Raw genomic sequence first — 16,082 nt, forward strand, 5'->3', positions numbered from 1 at the left:
TATACAAAGAACTCAAGAAGTTAGACCGCAGGGAAACAAATAACCCTATTAAAAAATGGGGTTCAGAGCTAAACAAAGAATTCACAGCTGAGGAATGCCGAATGGCTGAGAAACACCTAAAGAAATGTTCAACATCTTTAGTCATAAGGGAAATGCAAATCAAAACAACCCTGAGATTTCATCTCACGCCAGTGAGAATAGCTAAGATCAAAAACTCGGGTGACAGCAAATGCTGGCGAGGATGCGGAGAAAGAGGAACACTCCTCCATTGTTGGTGGGGTTGCAGACTGGTACAACCATTCTGGAAATCAGTCTGGAGGTTCCTCAGAAAATTGGACATTGAACTGCCTGAGGATCCACCTATACCTCTCTTGGGCATATACCCAAAAGATGCCTCAACATATAAAAGAGACACGTGCTCCACTATGTTCATCGCAGCCTTATTTATAATAGCCAGAAAATGGAAAGAACCCAGATGCCCTTCAACAGAGGAATGGATACAGAAAATGTGGTACATCTACACAATGGAATATTACTCAGCTATCAAAAACAACGAGTTTATGAAATTCGTAGGCAAATGGTTGGAACTGGAAAATATCATCCTGAGTGAGCTAACCCAATCACAGAAAGACATACATGGTATGCACTCATTGATAAGTGGCTATTAGCCCAAATGCTTGAATTACCCTAGATCCCTAGAACAAACGAAACTCAAGACAGATGATCAAAATGTGAATGCTTCACTCCTTCTTTAAATGAGGAAAAAGAATACCCTTGGCAGGGAAGGGAGAGGCAAAGATTAAAACAGAGACTGAAGGAACACCCATTCAGAGCCTGCCCCACATTTGGCCCATACATATACAGCCACCCTATTAGACAAGATGGATGAAGCAAAGAAGTGCAGACCGACAGGAGCCGGATGTAGATCGCTCCTGAGAGACACAGCCAGAATACAGCAAATACAGAGGCGAATGCCAGCAGCAAACCACTGAACTGAGAATAGGTCCCCTATTGAAGGAATCAGAGAAAGAACTGGAAGAGCTTCAAGGGGCTCGAGACCCCAAAAGTACAACAATGCCAAGCAACCAGAGCTTCCAGGGACTAAGCCACTACCTAAAGACTATACATGGACTGACCCTGGACTCTGACCCCATATGTAGCAATGAATATCCTAGTAAGAGCACCAGTGGAAGGGGAAGCCCTGGGTCCTGCTAAGACTGAACCTCCAGTGAACTAGTCTATGGGGGGAGGGTGGCAATGGGGGGAGGGTTGGGAGTGGAACACCCATAAGGAAGGGGAGTGGGGAGGGGGATGTTTGCCCGGAAACCGGGAAAGGGAATAACACTCGAAATGTATATAAGAAATACTCAAGTTAATAAAAAAAAATGGGGTTCAGAGCTAAACAAAGAATTCACAGCTGAGGAATGCTGAATGGCTGAGAAACACCTAAAGAAATGTTCAACATCTTTAGTCATAAGGGAAATGCAAATCAAAACAACCCTGAGAGTTCACCTCACACCAGTGAGAATGGCTAAGATCAAAAACTCAGGTGACAGCAAATGCTGGAGAGGATTCGGAGAAAGAGGAACACTCCTCCATTGTTGGTGGGATTGCAGACTGGTACAACCATTCTGGAAATCAGTCTGGAGGTTCCTCAGAAAATTGAGCATTGAACTGCCTGAGGATCCAGCTATACCTCTCTTGGGCATATACCCAAAAGATGCCCCAACATATAAAAAGGACACGTGCTCCACTATGTTCATAGCAGCCTTATTTATAATAGCCAGAAGCTGGAAAGAACCCAGATGCCCTTCAACAGAGGAATGGATACAGAAAATGTGGTACATCTACACAATGGAATATTACTCAGCTATAAAAAACAACGACTTTATGAAATTCGTAGGCAAATGGTTGGAACTGGAAAATATCATCCTGAGTGAGATAACCCAATCACAGAAAGACATACATGGTATGCACTCATTGATAAGTGGCTATTAGCCCAAATGCTTGAATTACCCTAGATGCCTAGAACAAATGAAACTCAAGACAGATGATCAAAATGTGAATGGTTCACTCCTTCTTTAAAAGGGGAACAAGAATACCCTTGGCAGGGAAGAGAGAGGCAAAGATTAAAACAGAGACTGAAGGAACACCCATTCAGAATCTGCCCCACATGTGGCCCATACATATACAGCCACCCAATTAGACAAGATGGATGAAGCAAAGAAGTGCAGACCGACAGGAGCCGGATGTAGATCGCTCCTGAGAGACACAGCCAGAATACAGCAAATACAGAGGCGAATGCCAGCAGCAAACCACTGAACTGAGAATAGGACCCCCGTTGAAGGAATCAGAGAAAGAACTGGAAGAGCTTGAAGGGGCTCGAGACCCCATATGTACAACAATGCCAAGCAACCAGAGCTTCCAGGGACTAAGCCACTACCTAAAGACTATACCTGGACTGACCCTGGACTCTGACCTCATAGGTAGCAATGAATATCCTAGTAAGAGCACCAGTGGAAGGGGAAGCCCTGGGTCCTGCTAAGACTGAACCTCCAGTGAACTAGTCTATGGGGGGAGGGTGGCAATGGGGGGAGGGTTGGGAGTGGAACACCCATAAGGAAGGGGAGGGGGGAGGGGGATGTTTGCCCGGAAACCGGGAAAGGGAATAACACTCGAAATGTATATAAGAAATACTCAAGTTAATAAAAAAAATGGGGTTCAGAGCTAAACAAAGAATTCACAGCTGAGGAATGCTGAATGGCTGAGAAACACCTAATGAAATGTTCAACATCTTTAGTCATAAGGGAAATGCAAATCAAAACAACCCTGAGAGTTCACCTCACACCAGTGAGAATGGCTAAGATCAAAAACTCAGGTGACAGCAAATGCTGGAGAGGATTCGGAGAAAGAGGAACACTCCTCCATTGTTGGTGGGATTGCAGACTGGTACAACCATTCTGGAAATCAGTCTGGAGGTTCCTCAGAAAATTGAACATTGAACTGCCTGAGGATCCAGCTATACCTCTCTTGGGCATATACCCAAAAGATGCCCCAACATATAAAAAGGACACGTGCTCCACTATGTTCATAGCAGCCTTATTTATAATAGCCAGACGCTGGAAAGAACCCAGATGCCCTTCAACAGAGGAATGGATACAGAAAATGTGGTACATCTACACAATGGAATATTACTCAGCTATAAAAAACAACGACTTTATGAAATTCGTAGGCAAATGGTTGGAACTGGAAAATATCATCCTGAGTGAGATAACCCAATCACAGAAAGACATACATGGTATGCACTCATTGATAAGTGGCTATTAGCCCAAATGCTTGAATTACCCTAGATGCCTAGAACAAATGAAACTCAAGACAGATGATCAAAATGTGAATGGTTCACTCCTTCTTTAAAAGGGGAACAAGAATACCCTTGGCAGGGAAGAGAGAGGCAAAGATTAAAACAGAGACTGAAGGAACACCCATTCAGAGCCTGCCCCACATGTGGCCCATACATATACAGCCACCCAATTAGACAAGATGGATGAAGCAAAGAAGTGCAGACCGACAGGAGCCGGATGTAGATCGCTCCTGAGAGACACAGCCAGAATACAGCAAATACAGAGGCGAATGCCAGCAGCAAACCACTGAACTGAGAATAGGACCCCCGTTGAAGGAATCAGAGAAAGAACTGGAAGAGCTTGAAGGGGCTCGAGACCCCATATGTACAACAATGCCAAGCAACCAGAGCTTCCAGGGACTAAGCCACTACCTAAAGACTATACCTGGACTGACCCTGGACTCTGACCTCATAGGTAGCAATGAATATCCTAGTAAGAGCACCAGTGGAAGGGGAAGCCCTGGGTCCTGCTAAGACTGAACCCCCAGTGAACTAGACTGGTGGGGGGAGGGCGGCAATGGGGGGAGGGTTGGGATGGGAACACCCATAAAGAATGGGATGGGGAGGGATTAGGGGGATGTTGGCCCGGAAACCGGGAAAGGGAATAACACTCGAAATGTATATAAGAAATACTCAAGTTAATAATAAAAAAAAAAAGATAACTGGCTTTTCTCAACAAGCTATCTGACATGGCATTCGCCTTGTTAAGCATAATTGACATAAAACTATTATATTTTGGTGTGAGTATACATCACATTTTTACTCCATCCTGATTGGCCCTACGGTAGTTTACAGTGTGAATATATTATGAGTAGTTTTTCTACTAATGTCATTTATATGAATATTTTAACAAAGATAAACATTTATATTTAGAAATATACTGACGGCAAGAAATGCAAAGTTTTTTCATATGTATATGCTTAGTACTATGATGTATGACCAATTACCCTTAATATTCTTCAAATCTATACTTGTATCATAGTTCATGAGAGTACAATTGCTCTAAAACTTCACCCATATATGAAATTTTCTGACTTCTTCATAAAAGTTACTTTACCGAATGTGTAATGGTATACTTTGGATTTGAATTTTTTGTTTCTTTGCTAATGTAGTCATCAATCACTCTGTAAGTCCATGTGTGGAAAAGAAACAGAAAAAGTCAGTATCTTGTAAGTTACAAATTTATCACTTAGGCCCTTTCTTTTTCTACTAAAGTTTTTTCATTGCTTTCTAAAGATGTTTAGGGAGCCTTATGTATTTGATTATTTTAATGTATTTTTTCCATCTGATGAAAAGCTTTCTTAGTGTCTTTTTGTTTAGGTCTAGGGCTCTGTTTGATTGTTTTGAGACAGAATCTTGCTTTATAAACCAGGCATCCTGGAACTCTAACTGTGGATGGAGCACTGACTTGCCTCAAACTCACATCAGTCCTCCTGTGTCAGAATCCTGAGTGCTAAAGGATGTAAATATGCACCACGCTCTGCCCTACCCACCATGCCTTTTTATTCTCTTAATGATCTTTTGATAAGTAGAAATCTTTAATATTTAAGGTATCCTAGGTATCTTCTCAGTTTTATGGTTAGTACTAGTTATGCCTTTGTTAGACTAACTACTCCAAGTCATGAAAATATTCTCTTCTTATCTGAAAGTTCTGTGTATGTTTTTTTGATATGTTTAAAACTGAAATAGAATTACATTTCTTTCCTCTTCCAGCCCCTCCCAAATAACCTCCCTCAAACCCTTCCTATGTCCCTCCTCGAGTTGATAGCTTCTTTTCCTTTACTTAAAGTTTCAAAACATCTGTGTTTTAGTTTTGCATATATTTAATATAAAATGAGAGCCTAAGATTTCTCTCCATATCTCATTAATTCTGTGCTATTTATCTTTGTGACTATAAAATCTTATCTAAATTAATATAGCTTCAAGTGGATTTGATTTCATTGTGAATTCTGTGAATTTATTTTTATTCACGATTATTTTTATTGAAGAATCTTAAGTATTCTTAGCATGTTAATATTGCCATACAAATTTTAAAATCAGCATTATTTTCTTTATATTTATAACACTTAGTGCCTATTTGCATCTTGAGACTTCAGATTAATAATTATTATCAGTTTTTAAGTCCATTTTCTCCCTATAAAATATACATCTATGGAATTCTTACAATGTATATTTTAACTGCATATCATAATTTCTTCTACCATGTCCAATATGATTTTACACTTTTCTGTGTATTTGTTTCTGTTCTATTTTTCAATTTTCTGGTACTTATATTTAGTTATGTAATCCTGCCTTCAGTTTTATCTATCCATGAAGTATGAATTTTAGATGTACTTTTCTATCAATAATTTCCAGTTTACTTTTATTTGTAGATGCCTAGTTTCTGTATAAATTATCTTTCTTTTATCTGTTCTTCAACACAGTACCCATATGTGTGCTATATGTGTATGTACGTTGTTTTATGTATATGTACATAAGAATGCATATAGAGGTCAGAGGTTGACACTAGGTGCCTCCCTCAATCATGAGGCACATTACTCATTTTTAGTTAGGGTTTTTTACTGAAACCCTAGGCACACCAATTGGTCTATATTGGCTAGCTACAGAGGTCCAGAGATCCAGCTATCTCACAAGCCATCATATTAAGACTATGTGGTACCACATAATACCAACATTTGAAAGTCCTTGTCCATAAACTCTGATATCAGGCCTCTGTATATGTTGTTGTTTAGCTTTTAGATATTCTTTTAAGAACATATATCACTACTCATTCCTATCTAATGATTTCATTTTATTTAAGTCCAAACATGGTTCATAAAGTGTTTTCTGGTAGGAAGTCACATTTCTAACACAGAGGCTTCATCTTCCCCAGCTGCAGACAGTGGGCAAGACTTATCATCTTATTTTCATAAAGGATTAAAATGAATTTAATGTGACTCTGCTCTTTCTTTATAATTAGGACACAGTTCTCTAAGTTTTAAATCTGATAGCTTGATGAATGCTCTCTTTCTCCAACCTTCTTTCCTTCTTCCCCTCTATCCCCACCTCCTCCTTCTTTTAGCACTACAGAAAACTACAGAAAATGCAATGTTATTTTTAAAGTTGTTCATGTTAGGTTTTGGCATCGTTCTATGTCCATAGGATGAATTGAGACCAATCTGTGAATTGTGTTGAGAACTATCACACATTCCAGGGTTGGACAACCATGGGCACAAGTTCATTTAGAAAAGGATCTCTCCTTTCTTAAGAAGTATTGCTACAATCCTTAACACTTCTATGCTTGGTCATTTTTTGCTTGTTAAGGTTTAATCATAAGAATAGTGGGCATCAACAAACAAATAAATCCTCTTGAGAACTGAAGTACTACTCATTAGATCATGGGCCTGACTCATTAAGATGCCTTCCATCTTAACATAAGATGCTTAGCCTGGAGCAATCTGGCCATCTGCCTCCTGCTCTGATTTCTAGTCCTACAGAAGAAGTAAGAGATAAATAAATGTTCTTTCATACCTTTGCTGCTCTTGTCTCAGGAAACAACTTCGACATTTTCCAAAAGCTGGTTTTGAATTATGGTTAGGCTGTTCTCTTTTCCAATGTGTCCTTCACACCCCTGTCATACTGTCTAAGGTGCCTAGCTCTCTTACCCATTTACTTGAAGCTATCTTTTGAACTCATTATTTTAAGCCTTCTAGGCCCTGTCTTGTTGCCTCTTTTCCTTCTAATTGCTTCTCTAGCTCAAGTCTTGCTCAGGCTCTCATGTTAGTGAGGTGCTCTCTCCTAATAGAGAGCATTTCTGACAGTTAATTTCAAGATAGTTCTTTCTCAAACCCGCTACTCTGATTTCTAATACTACTTGTCTCGTTTGAAAGCAAAATCATTAGGCTGACTATATTTTAGTTACTCTTGAGTTTTCCTTTTACTACACAGCTAATTCACCAGGGGATCTTGCTGTAGGTCTTTTCCAGCCTACCATTTTCATCACTTTTATTATCATCATGGGTTAGTTGAAAGATTTCAATAACCTCCATTAGCATATCTCACCATAAGTATTGCAATGTGAAATCAAGAGTTCTCTTTATATTTTTCTCTATTAACAAGTTTCAAAACCCCAATAACATTCTCCTTTCAAAATAAATAATATTAATAATCAGTTCAAAATATTCCACTTAACTTCCTCTTTACCCACAGAACATAATTCAAGGCCCCTTAATATTTTAGAAGACTCTGGAGGCTCTAGCAGAATTTATACACTCGTCTCTATCTAGTGATTTCATTCTTATGCCCATTGGGCATCCACATGGCTGCTATGATGTTTATTAAGCAAGTCCAAATACAATGCTTTACCCACTTAAAATATTTTTCCTGAAATGCTACTATTCCACCTAGAACACTGGGGCAAATGAAATGATGTAGAACTCATATTTCTACGTCATTTGCCCCATTACAACATATGTCACTTTTTTAAATGTTGTAGTTGATACATAATAAGAATAATGAGTTGTGCTTACAAGGATAAGATGTTTGATGTCAAATAAACAGATTTGTCAGGATTACCTTATTAGAAAAAAATGTTCAGGTAAGTCAAGTTGAGGAGATAGGTATCACAGCTATCACAATTAGAAGGAATAATGTTTATGAGGTAATCAACCTGTATTGGCCGTTCCCAGTCTGTCCTATCTTTAAAAATGATACTGAGATTTGCCTCTTTGGGAAGAGGCATCTATCTGTAACCATGCATATGTGAACACACAGATATTTAAGGAATAAGCAAATGAGGAGGCAGTTTGAAATGGTAATGTTAGCCTCCCGTCCCCAACATGATTTTAGTGTGTTCCTTGTGGGATGCAGTCATGCAAATGACTTTTAAAGAAATTATGGATGTGAATACATTTCTCAAATAAAAGTTTAAATTGTAAAGTAGTTTTATAATAAAGTATTTACATTAATTATTTTTAAAAGGAAAGAATAATACAATGTTTGGTAGCACAGCAGAGACACTATAGTTTGCAAGCATTGCCTGTACACTTCAAGGGCCTAGTGGAAGATGTTGAATGCTCTTAGTACTAAGAAATGATATATAGAGAAATAATAGATATGTTAGTTACCCTAAATTAACTCTCTCAGTGTCTCTTTCTGTCTCTGTCTGTCTCTCTTGGTCTCTCTCTCTCTCTCTCTCTCTCCATATATATGTATATATATATATATATATATATATATGTGTGTGTGTGTGTGTGTGTGTGTGTGTGTGTGTGTGTGTGTGTGTTTGAAATTTCATACCAGATTCTATACACCTGTATAATTATGTATTCAGTGGGATTTTTTCATGTTTTTTCTTACTTTATGTCAACTTTTTTTAAAATTTTTATTACATTTTACTATCATGTTCTTCTCAATAATAGAAGCTCCATCAGTTTAGGGATTTTGTTTTATTACTGAATGCATTCCAAACTCATAGAATAGAGGCTGTCACACAAGAGACGGTGTGTAAATATTTGACAAGCTAATGATTGATAATATATGTCACATATAATTGAGACTTTTCAAATACAATTTCTATTTCAATATCATTCAGATGTGATCAGTGCAGATCTTAATATATTACTCTGATAATAACTCACTCAAATACTCTTATGCTCAAAACTGCTCTCAAGTACATTCAATTTTGATAGTTATAGTTTCACTTGTAAATGGATTCTATTTCTACTGTCCACTCTGTAAGAGTTACAACAAATGGGAAAGGCAGTATTCTAAAACATGAACAATTCTCTACAGCTGTCACTCTTGTTAACCATCTACTGTTTGAAACAGAATATTGGGAAGTGGAGGTGCAGGGAGAATGGACATTTTTAAAATGTATGATATATTCTCTTGCCCTCAGGAAGCTAACGTTTTTTATTTGTCTTTGCTCTCTCCTCTGGCAAAGGACAAATGTTGATGTTTCCATTTAATGATAGAAAATACACTGAAATGAAGAATAAGTTTTGTTCCAGGGTCAGTGTTAAAAGCCAAGTCTACCACTCTTGATCAGTTAGTACTACTTGACCACATTCTCCTGACCCACTCCATACCAGCAAGGATAAAGTCAGTATAAGAACTTCTTTGGAATATATTGCAATTCTTCTGGAAACAGATCAGAGAAACAAAACTCAGAAAATACATACAGCTTCCAAACTTCAGTGGACAGGCATGCACATCCATGGGGAAATCTTCTAAATGCATAGGGCATTCAGCATGTATTGTTAACCTAAAAGGAAGGAGAACCGAAAATGAAAGACAGCCAAGATAAATGTTATTAAACATGAAATTCTATTTGCACTCGACAACAGTGGAGTATTTCTAAGAATACCACGGTGTTTTATTTGTTTATTTTCACTAAGAGTAAAGCCTGTGTGCTAACAGAGGTTGAATTATGTGAAATAGGGAATTTCTCAAAGTAGCAGACAATGTTGCTTATTTTTGGTTGCAACTGATGTGAAAATACCACCTTTAGAAATATACTGACCTAATGGCTACCCTTCAATAAGCATAGAAACACCAGGTCCTATCTTACTCATTTACTCCTAATCGAAGCCTCATTTTTGCAGAAAGAATTCTCAGCAGGCTATCATAGGAGTTAACCAATTTAAAGAGTGCATAATGAAGAAGAGAGATATAGAAAGAATATATTTGTTATGATAACTAACAGAAAGAGAAAAATAAGCCATTGCTGTATAACACTCAAACCCACACATACACATGCATCCCACTCCAAAAAGTACAAAAGCAATGGAAGAAATAAGAAACCTCAAAGGTAAAATCTGAAGAACTTTGATAAGAATCATAAAATTAAAAGATCATGCTTAAATTCTTCAATGAAAATGTTGATATGGTATTATTTGTTTTATTTATATATTCATTTCTTTGTGTTAGTCTGTCAAAATAATCCATTTTAATGTTTCTGTATGAAGTCTTGCCAGTCTTTCGAGGTTGATCTGTCATTGGCCCCAACTTTATTCTCATGTGTGGGCGTATGTGTTGAGATATTTCATGAATACACAGTAAACATTTAGACTTGCTTGGGACCTGGCATCAACAGGTTATTTCTATCTAGTCTTTATAACTCCTGTGTATATGCGAGACAACTTCTGTCATGCTCATGGTATTTTAATAAGCTGAGAAGCCAGTCATCAATTAGAATTTTGTTCATACTTTCAATAGCTTCCTTCTTTAAACAGGCACTTTTGCTCATGGCTTTATAGGACCCAAATTATCCTTGGTACCATAATTCCTGATTAATAGAATATCAACAGATCAAACAAATGAATTTGTCTTGTTTCATGTCAAGGTAATAGAGAGAGGCGTGTAAGGAATCCAATATGCAGGGTCTCCATTCATTATTTTTCTCTAACTATAGTGCCACTATGATAGTGTCAGCTGATAAAATAGAAGCAGGTAATAGTTGTCAGGATACTGTTGTCCAATATTGTTCTAGTTTTGTTGGAACAAGTGAGATACCAGGAAACATTCTTATTTACAGTCAAATTGTAGATATTCTTATGTCTACAAAGAGATGGGAGGTTCAATGTGTAATTATTATCATTACAAGGATAAATTGATAAGTTGAGCTATTCATAGCATTTTACAATTTCTAAAACACATTCAAGTTGAGTGATTCCATTCAGGTCTGCTCCTAACACTTGTGTCATAGGGATTCTGGTTGCCTGGAACAAAAGTGGCTGTTCTCTCTATCTGCTCTCCCATGCCTGCATGTTGACCCTGTAAGAAATATACTGAGAACGTCATTATCATTTGTTTCAGAGAGAAGAATCCACAGAACTTGTGTGATTTGTTCAGATAGGAGCAAGTCTAGTGCTCTTGCTATATTCATTACCTTCTATACATTAGCTTGTGGGAAATGTATTAGTTATGTAAGAAATGCTTTATTTACCTGGGGTTACATAAAATAAACATTTTCTCTATATAAGGTAGTTGTGGTAAAACATGAAGAAAATAAGGAAAAAATAAGACTCATTGGCCCAAATTATTGTTCTCACACAAACTGGTATAGGAGGAGAAATATAATAATTAGCTATTTGGTCAACATATTAATATAGATTAGTAGTTGTGAGCATTAGCCTGGATATGGTATTGGTTTTTTCTTTTGCAGAAAGAGATTGAAGGGCCAAAGAAAACAACACAGCATAGTCTGTCTAATGACAAACTCTGCCCACATATAGACAGGCTTTTTCTTCTTTGCTCAGGTGGGATGGACAAGAAATGGATTGACAAGCAGATAAGAATGTTATTATGGATCAGTTCTATTCATAATCAGAAATCACTACCATTGCATCCTGCCGTTATAATCTATTTGTTGTGGTCTTATTCTCTACATCCAAAAGGCTGCTGGGTAGACATAAAATAATTTCCGCTTGACATTACTCATAAGAGGCAGTATCTTGGAAATAATAATGTAAGTGGAGAGAAGGAACACAATTTTCTTTATTAAATCCTCATGGAAAGTTTTCAGTATCCAACAGGAGGAATAGGTTTCTCTGTGAAACATGTTTCTCTTGTCTCTGCTTCTGTGAATTTTGAAGTAACCCTTTATACCTTTAAAAATGTCAAATTGGTGAAAATTACAGGATGGCTTAAGAATTGAGCTTTTCTCCAAGACACATGAACATTTTGTAAGTAGACAAGGGATTAGTTAGAACTGTAAAGGTTATTGTCATCATCTAGTTCCAACCTTTGTTGCATAAATGACATAATGAAATAAAAGCCATGTAGGTATTAGCTAAAGGGCACACACCTAGATGCACTTATTGTCTGGGAAGAATTGGAGACATGTATACAGCCAGTCCAGCACAATTGATAATTAAGTTTCTCTTAAAGGTACAGAGAAAATAAAAGAATTGCTATGTTCAAAGTTCAAACAGAAGGCCTTATGAAACCAGGATTAACCAAGATAAACTGGAAATGGTAAGCAAGATGAAGTGAAGAATGGCATTGTGAAGAATATTATGCATGTTAAAACACAAACTATTGCTTTTGGAACTCTGTTGAAACTTGTATTTTTGTTGTAGGCTTTTTTCAGTTTTCATGTAAATTTTTCCCTTAAATCTTTTATGGTTTTTAAAGAATGTCATACATTAGTATTGTGTTTACCTCATTTGTACCTCTCCTGTATCTGTCCAACTGCCTCCTGAGTTCATGATCTCTTCTTTCATTATTAGTATTACAGACATATCTATCCATCCATCCACCTATCTAGTATGTGTGTATGTATGTATGTATGTATGTATGTATGTATGTATGTATGTATGTATCTACCTATCTACCTACCTACTTACCTACCTACCTACCTATCTATCCCAACACAGCCTTATCCAGGGATAGGTTCCCTGATAGATTATCCGATTCAAAATGATCAGCCCTAAAACAGGTATGCTAGGTATGAGTAACACTAAATGTCTCAGCAGCCTGCATTGCTTGGAAGTTTTCAATATGCTTTTCAGAAAAGAAAGTTCAGATACTCTTCAAAGTACAACATTGGTATCATAGGATTTCCACTATGATCCAGGATTTTGGCTGCTTTTATTTCTATGTAATACCAAGGAATAAAGAAGTGATAATCCAGGAGACTCACTCCTTTAGGGGATGCAGATGCAGATGGGAATTCAAAGGCTTTTAAAGTCAAGTCACAACGGGTATGCCCACACAAAATCTGCAGCCCTCATTACTAAAATGCCCTCATTTTACTTGCATTGAGGCACTCTGGTTCCTTTGTAAACCAATCTTTTGTTTGAAGCAGATTTTTTTAATCCCACCACAGTAATAATTCCTTGCCATGGCCTCCTAATTTGACACTCTGTTAGGAAATGATTCTCTGTAACCCTATATGCATTCAGAATCAAAGTCTATGTGTACTCAAAGTCTAGAATCATCCTACCTTACATTCATCTCCTGTTTGTCTTCCTCAGTCACTGGGCTCTGGCTCTTTCCAGACTCTCTGAATCTGGGCAGTTGGAGTTGGGTCTTGTCTGTTCAGAATGTTCTTTGTAGTTTTTCTTTTGCAATCTTGACTTTATTTAGTATAGACTATATTTTGAACTAGATTTTAGCCATTCAACCATGGAAACAATCCAATAGAACAGAATGTTAAATTCAGTCTGATGTAGAGTTCTTTGTTTCTCAGTACTTAGAAATCATCCTATGCTCTTTCTTTAATCTTAGGCTAACTAGTAATTTATAAAGAAGACCTGTACTGAGGGAACTCTGCTCAGTGTCCTACCCCTCACCCTATAGGCAATAAAATTTATTATAGTCTTTCTTTTTCTTTTCTCATATCACCTAAGATACATGATACCATAGATTTTATATTTCTATGTATTGTCTATTTTCTTTCTTTACCATAGGTTAGGAATTTTTGTCTATAGTTTATGCATGCCAAGAGCTAGCACACTGAATTATTTGATTGTTTTTCATCCACAAAGGTATATATTTCTATTGAAACCTTGAACTGAGGAGTTATGGGTTAGACAACACACTTCTAGAAAAGTGTAATTTATGAATAGTATAATACCTTTATTTTTTCTGATGAATTTTTATTTTTTCTCTTTTCCCCCTCACGTAATATATCCTAATTATGGTTTCCCTTTCCCCTACTCATCACAGTTCCTCCCCAGGTCCCCTCCCATCCAGATCAACTCTCTTTCTGTCTCTCATTAGAAAGTAAACAGGCTTCTGAGGGATAATAGTAAAGTATAATATGATATAATATAATGTAATATAATATAGATAAAACAAAACTAACACATCTCAATTGGACAGAACAAACAAAATAAAAAGAGCCCAAGAGAAAGTATAAGAAATAGAGACCCACTTATTCACACACTCCTGAATCCCATAAAAACACTAAACTACAAACCATAATATATATACAAAGGACCTGTTTGTATGTATGATTTGTTTTATACATGTCTTATTATATGTGTTTTGTAATATATGTTACACATATATTTTAAATATAACATACATAGTTCTTATTATATAATTTATATAATTTTGTTACATACACTAAAATAATATAAAAATAAAAATAAAATTAAAAAGGAAAAGGAAAAGCCTTGTTAACATGACATTATGAGGCAAGGAATCTCTAAAATGCCATTGACTTAATTTTCTGTTGGTCATCTACTGTTGGGCATACAGCCTACCCTTAAGAGCAGTTTGTTTCTCCAGGGAGAGTCCCTTGGAGGAAACTAAATTTTCATTTGAGAGTGGCTGTCCATTGGAGATAGCTTCCAGGTTAGTTATAGGGCCTGTATCCACTTCTCCTTTCAGCTCTAGGACTCTACCTGCTGCAAACCTTTGCCAGCCCTGTGCATGCTGCCTTGGTCTCTGAAAGTTTACATGGGAAAAAAATCTGGTAGATGTAGACAGCCTTATGCTCTTGGTGCCCTTCATCCCCTCTGACTCTTAGATTCTTTCTTCCTTTTCTTCTGCAGGGTTCTCTGAGCCCTGGGGGTGGGGGGTTGATACAGACATCCCATTTAAGATTAAGTGTTCCAAAGTCTCTCACTCTCTGCATAATTTCTTATTGTGGGTCCCTGTATTTCTTCTCATCTCTTTTGGAAGAAAGCTTCTCCAATGATAGCTGAAGGCACTGATCTATGATTGTAGCAAAATGTTTTCAGAGCCATTTAATTGCTCATTTTATATTTTCATTTTATTAGAAAACAAAAGGAGGTCAAAGGGATACAAAATGGAAAGGAAGAAGTCAAAATACAACTACTTAGAGATGATATGATAGCATACTTAAGTGATCCCAAAAGTTCTACCAGAGAACTACTAAGTCTGATAAATAACTTCAGCAAAGTGGCTGGGTATAAGATTAATTCAAACAAATCAGTAGCCTTCCTCTACACAAAAGATAAATAGGCTGAGAAAGAAATTAGGGAAACAACTCCCCTTCATAATAGTCCTAAATATCATAAAATACCTCGGTGTGACTTTAACCAAGCAAGTGAAAGATCTGTATGACAAGAACTTCAAGTCTTTGATGAAAGAAATTGAAGAAGATCTCAGAAGATGGAAAGATCTCCCATGCTCATGGATTGACAGGATTAGTATAGTTAAAATGGCCATTTTACCAAAAGCAATCTACAGATTCAATGCAATCCCCATCAAAATACCAATCCAATTCTTCAAAGAGTTAGACAGAACAATTTGCAAATTCATCTGGAATAACAAAAAACCCAGGATAGCTAAAACTATCCTCAACAATAAAAAGACTTCGGGGAAACACCATCCCTGACCTCAAGCAGAATTACAGAGCAATAGTGATAAAAACTTATGGTATTGGTATAGAGACAGGTAAATAGACCAGTGGAATAGAATTGAAAGCCCAGAAATGAAACCACACACCTATGGTCACTTGATTTTTGACAAAGGAGCCAAAACCATTAAAATGGAAAAAAGATAGTATTTTCAACAAACGGTGCTGGTTTAACTGGAAATCAGCATGTAGAAGAATGTAAATTGATCCATTCTTAAAACCAGGTACAAAGCTTACATCCAAGTGGATCAAGAACCTCCATATCAAACCAGATACACTGAATTGAATAGAAAAAAAAGTGGGGAAGAGCCTTGAACACACTGGCACTGGGGAAAATTTCCTGAACAGAACACCAATGGCTTATGC

At 37.0% G+C, this 16,082-nt stretch overlaps 1 protein-coding gene across 2 annotated transcripts in view; it reads right to left on the reverse strand.

Annotated features, from left to right (window-relative positions):
- The window catches only part of Gabra3 (gamma-aminobutyric acid type A receptor subunit alpha 3), a 241,892-nt gene that overhangs the window by 43,892 nt on the left and 181,918 nt on the right, over nucleotides 1–16,082 (reverse strand). For both annotated transcript variants that reach the window (XM_017601916.3, NM_017069.3), the window contains exon 6: nucleotides 9,562–9,644. In XM_017601916.3, the coding sequence (XP_017457405.1) occupies nucleotides 9,562–9,644 (83 nt within the window). The remainder of the gene's footprint in view (nucleotides 1–9,561; nucleotides 9,645–16,082) is intronic.

Source organism: Rattus norvegicus, chromosome X (genome assembly GCF_036323735.1).
Source record: "Rattus norvegicus strain BN/NHsdMcwi chromosome X, GRCr8, whole genome shotgun sequence".
In the NCBI taxonomy this organism is placed as follows: domain Eukaryota; kingdom Metazoa; phylum Chordata; class Mammalia; order Rodentia; family Muridae; genus Rattus; species Rattus norvegicus.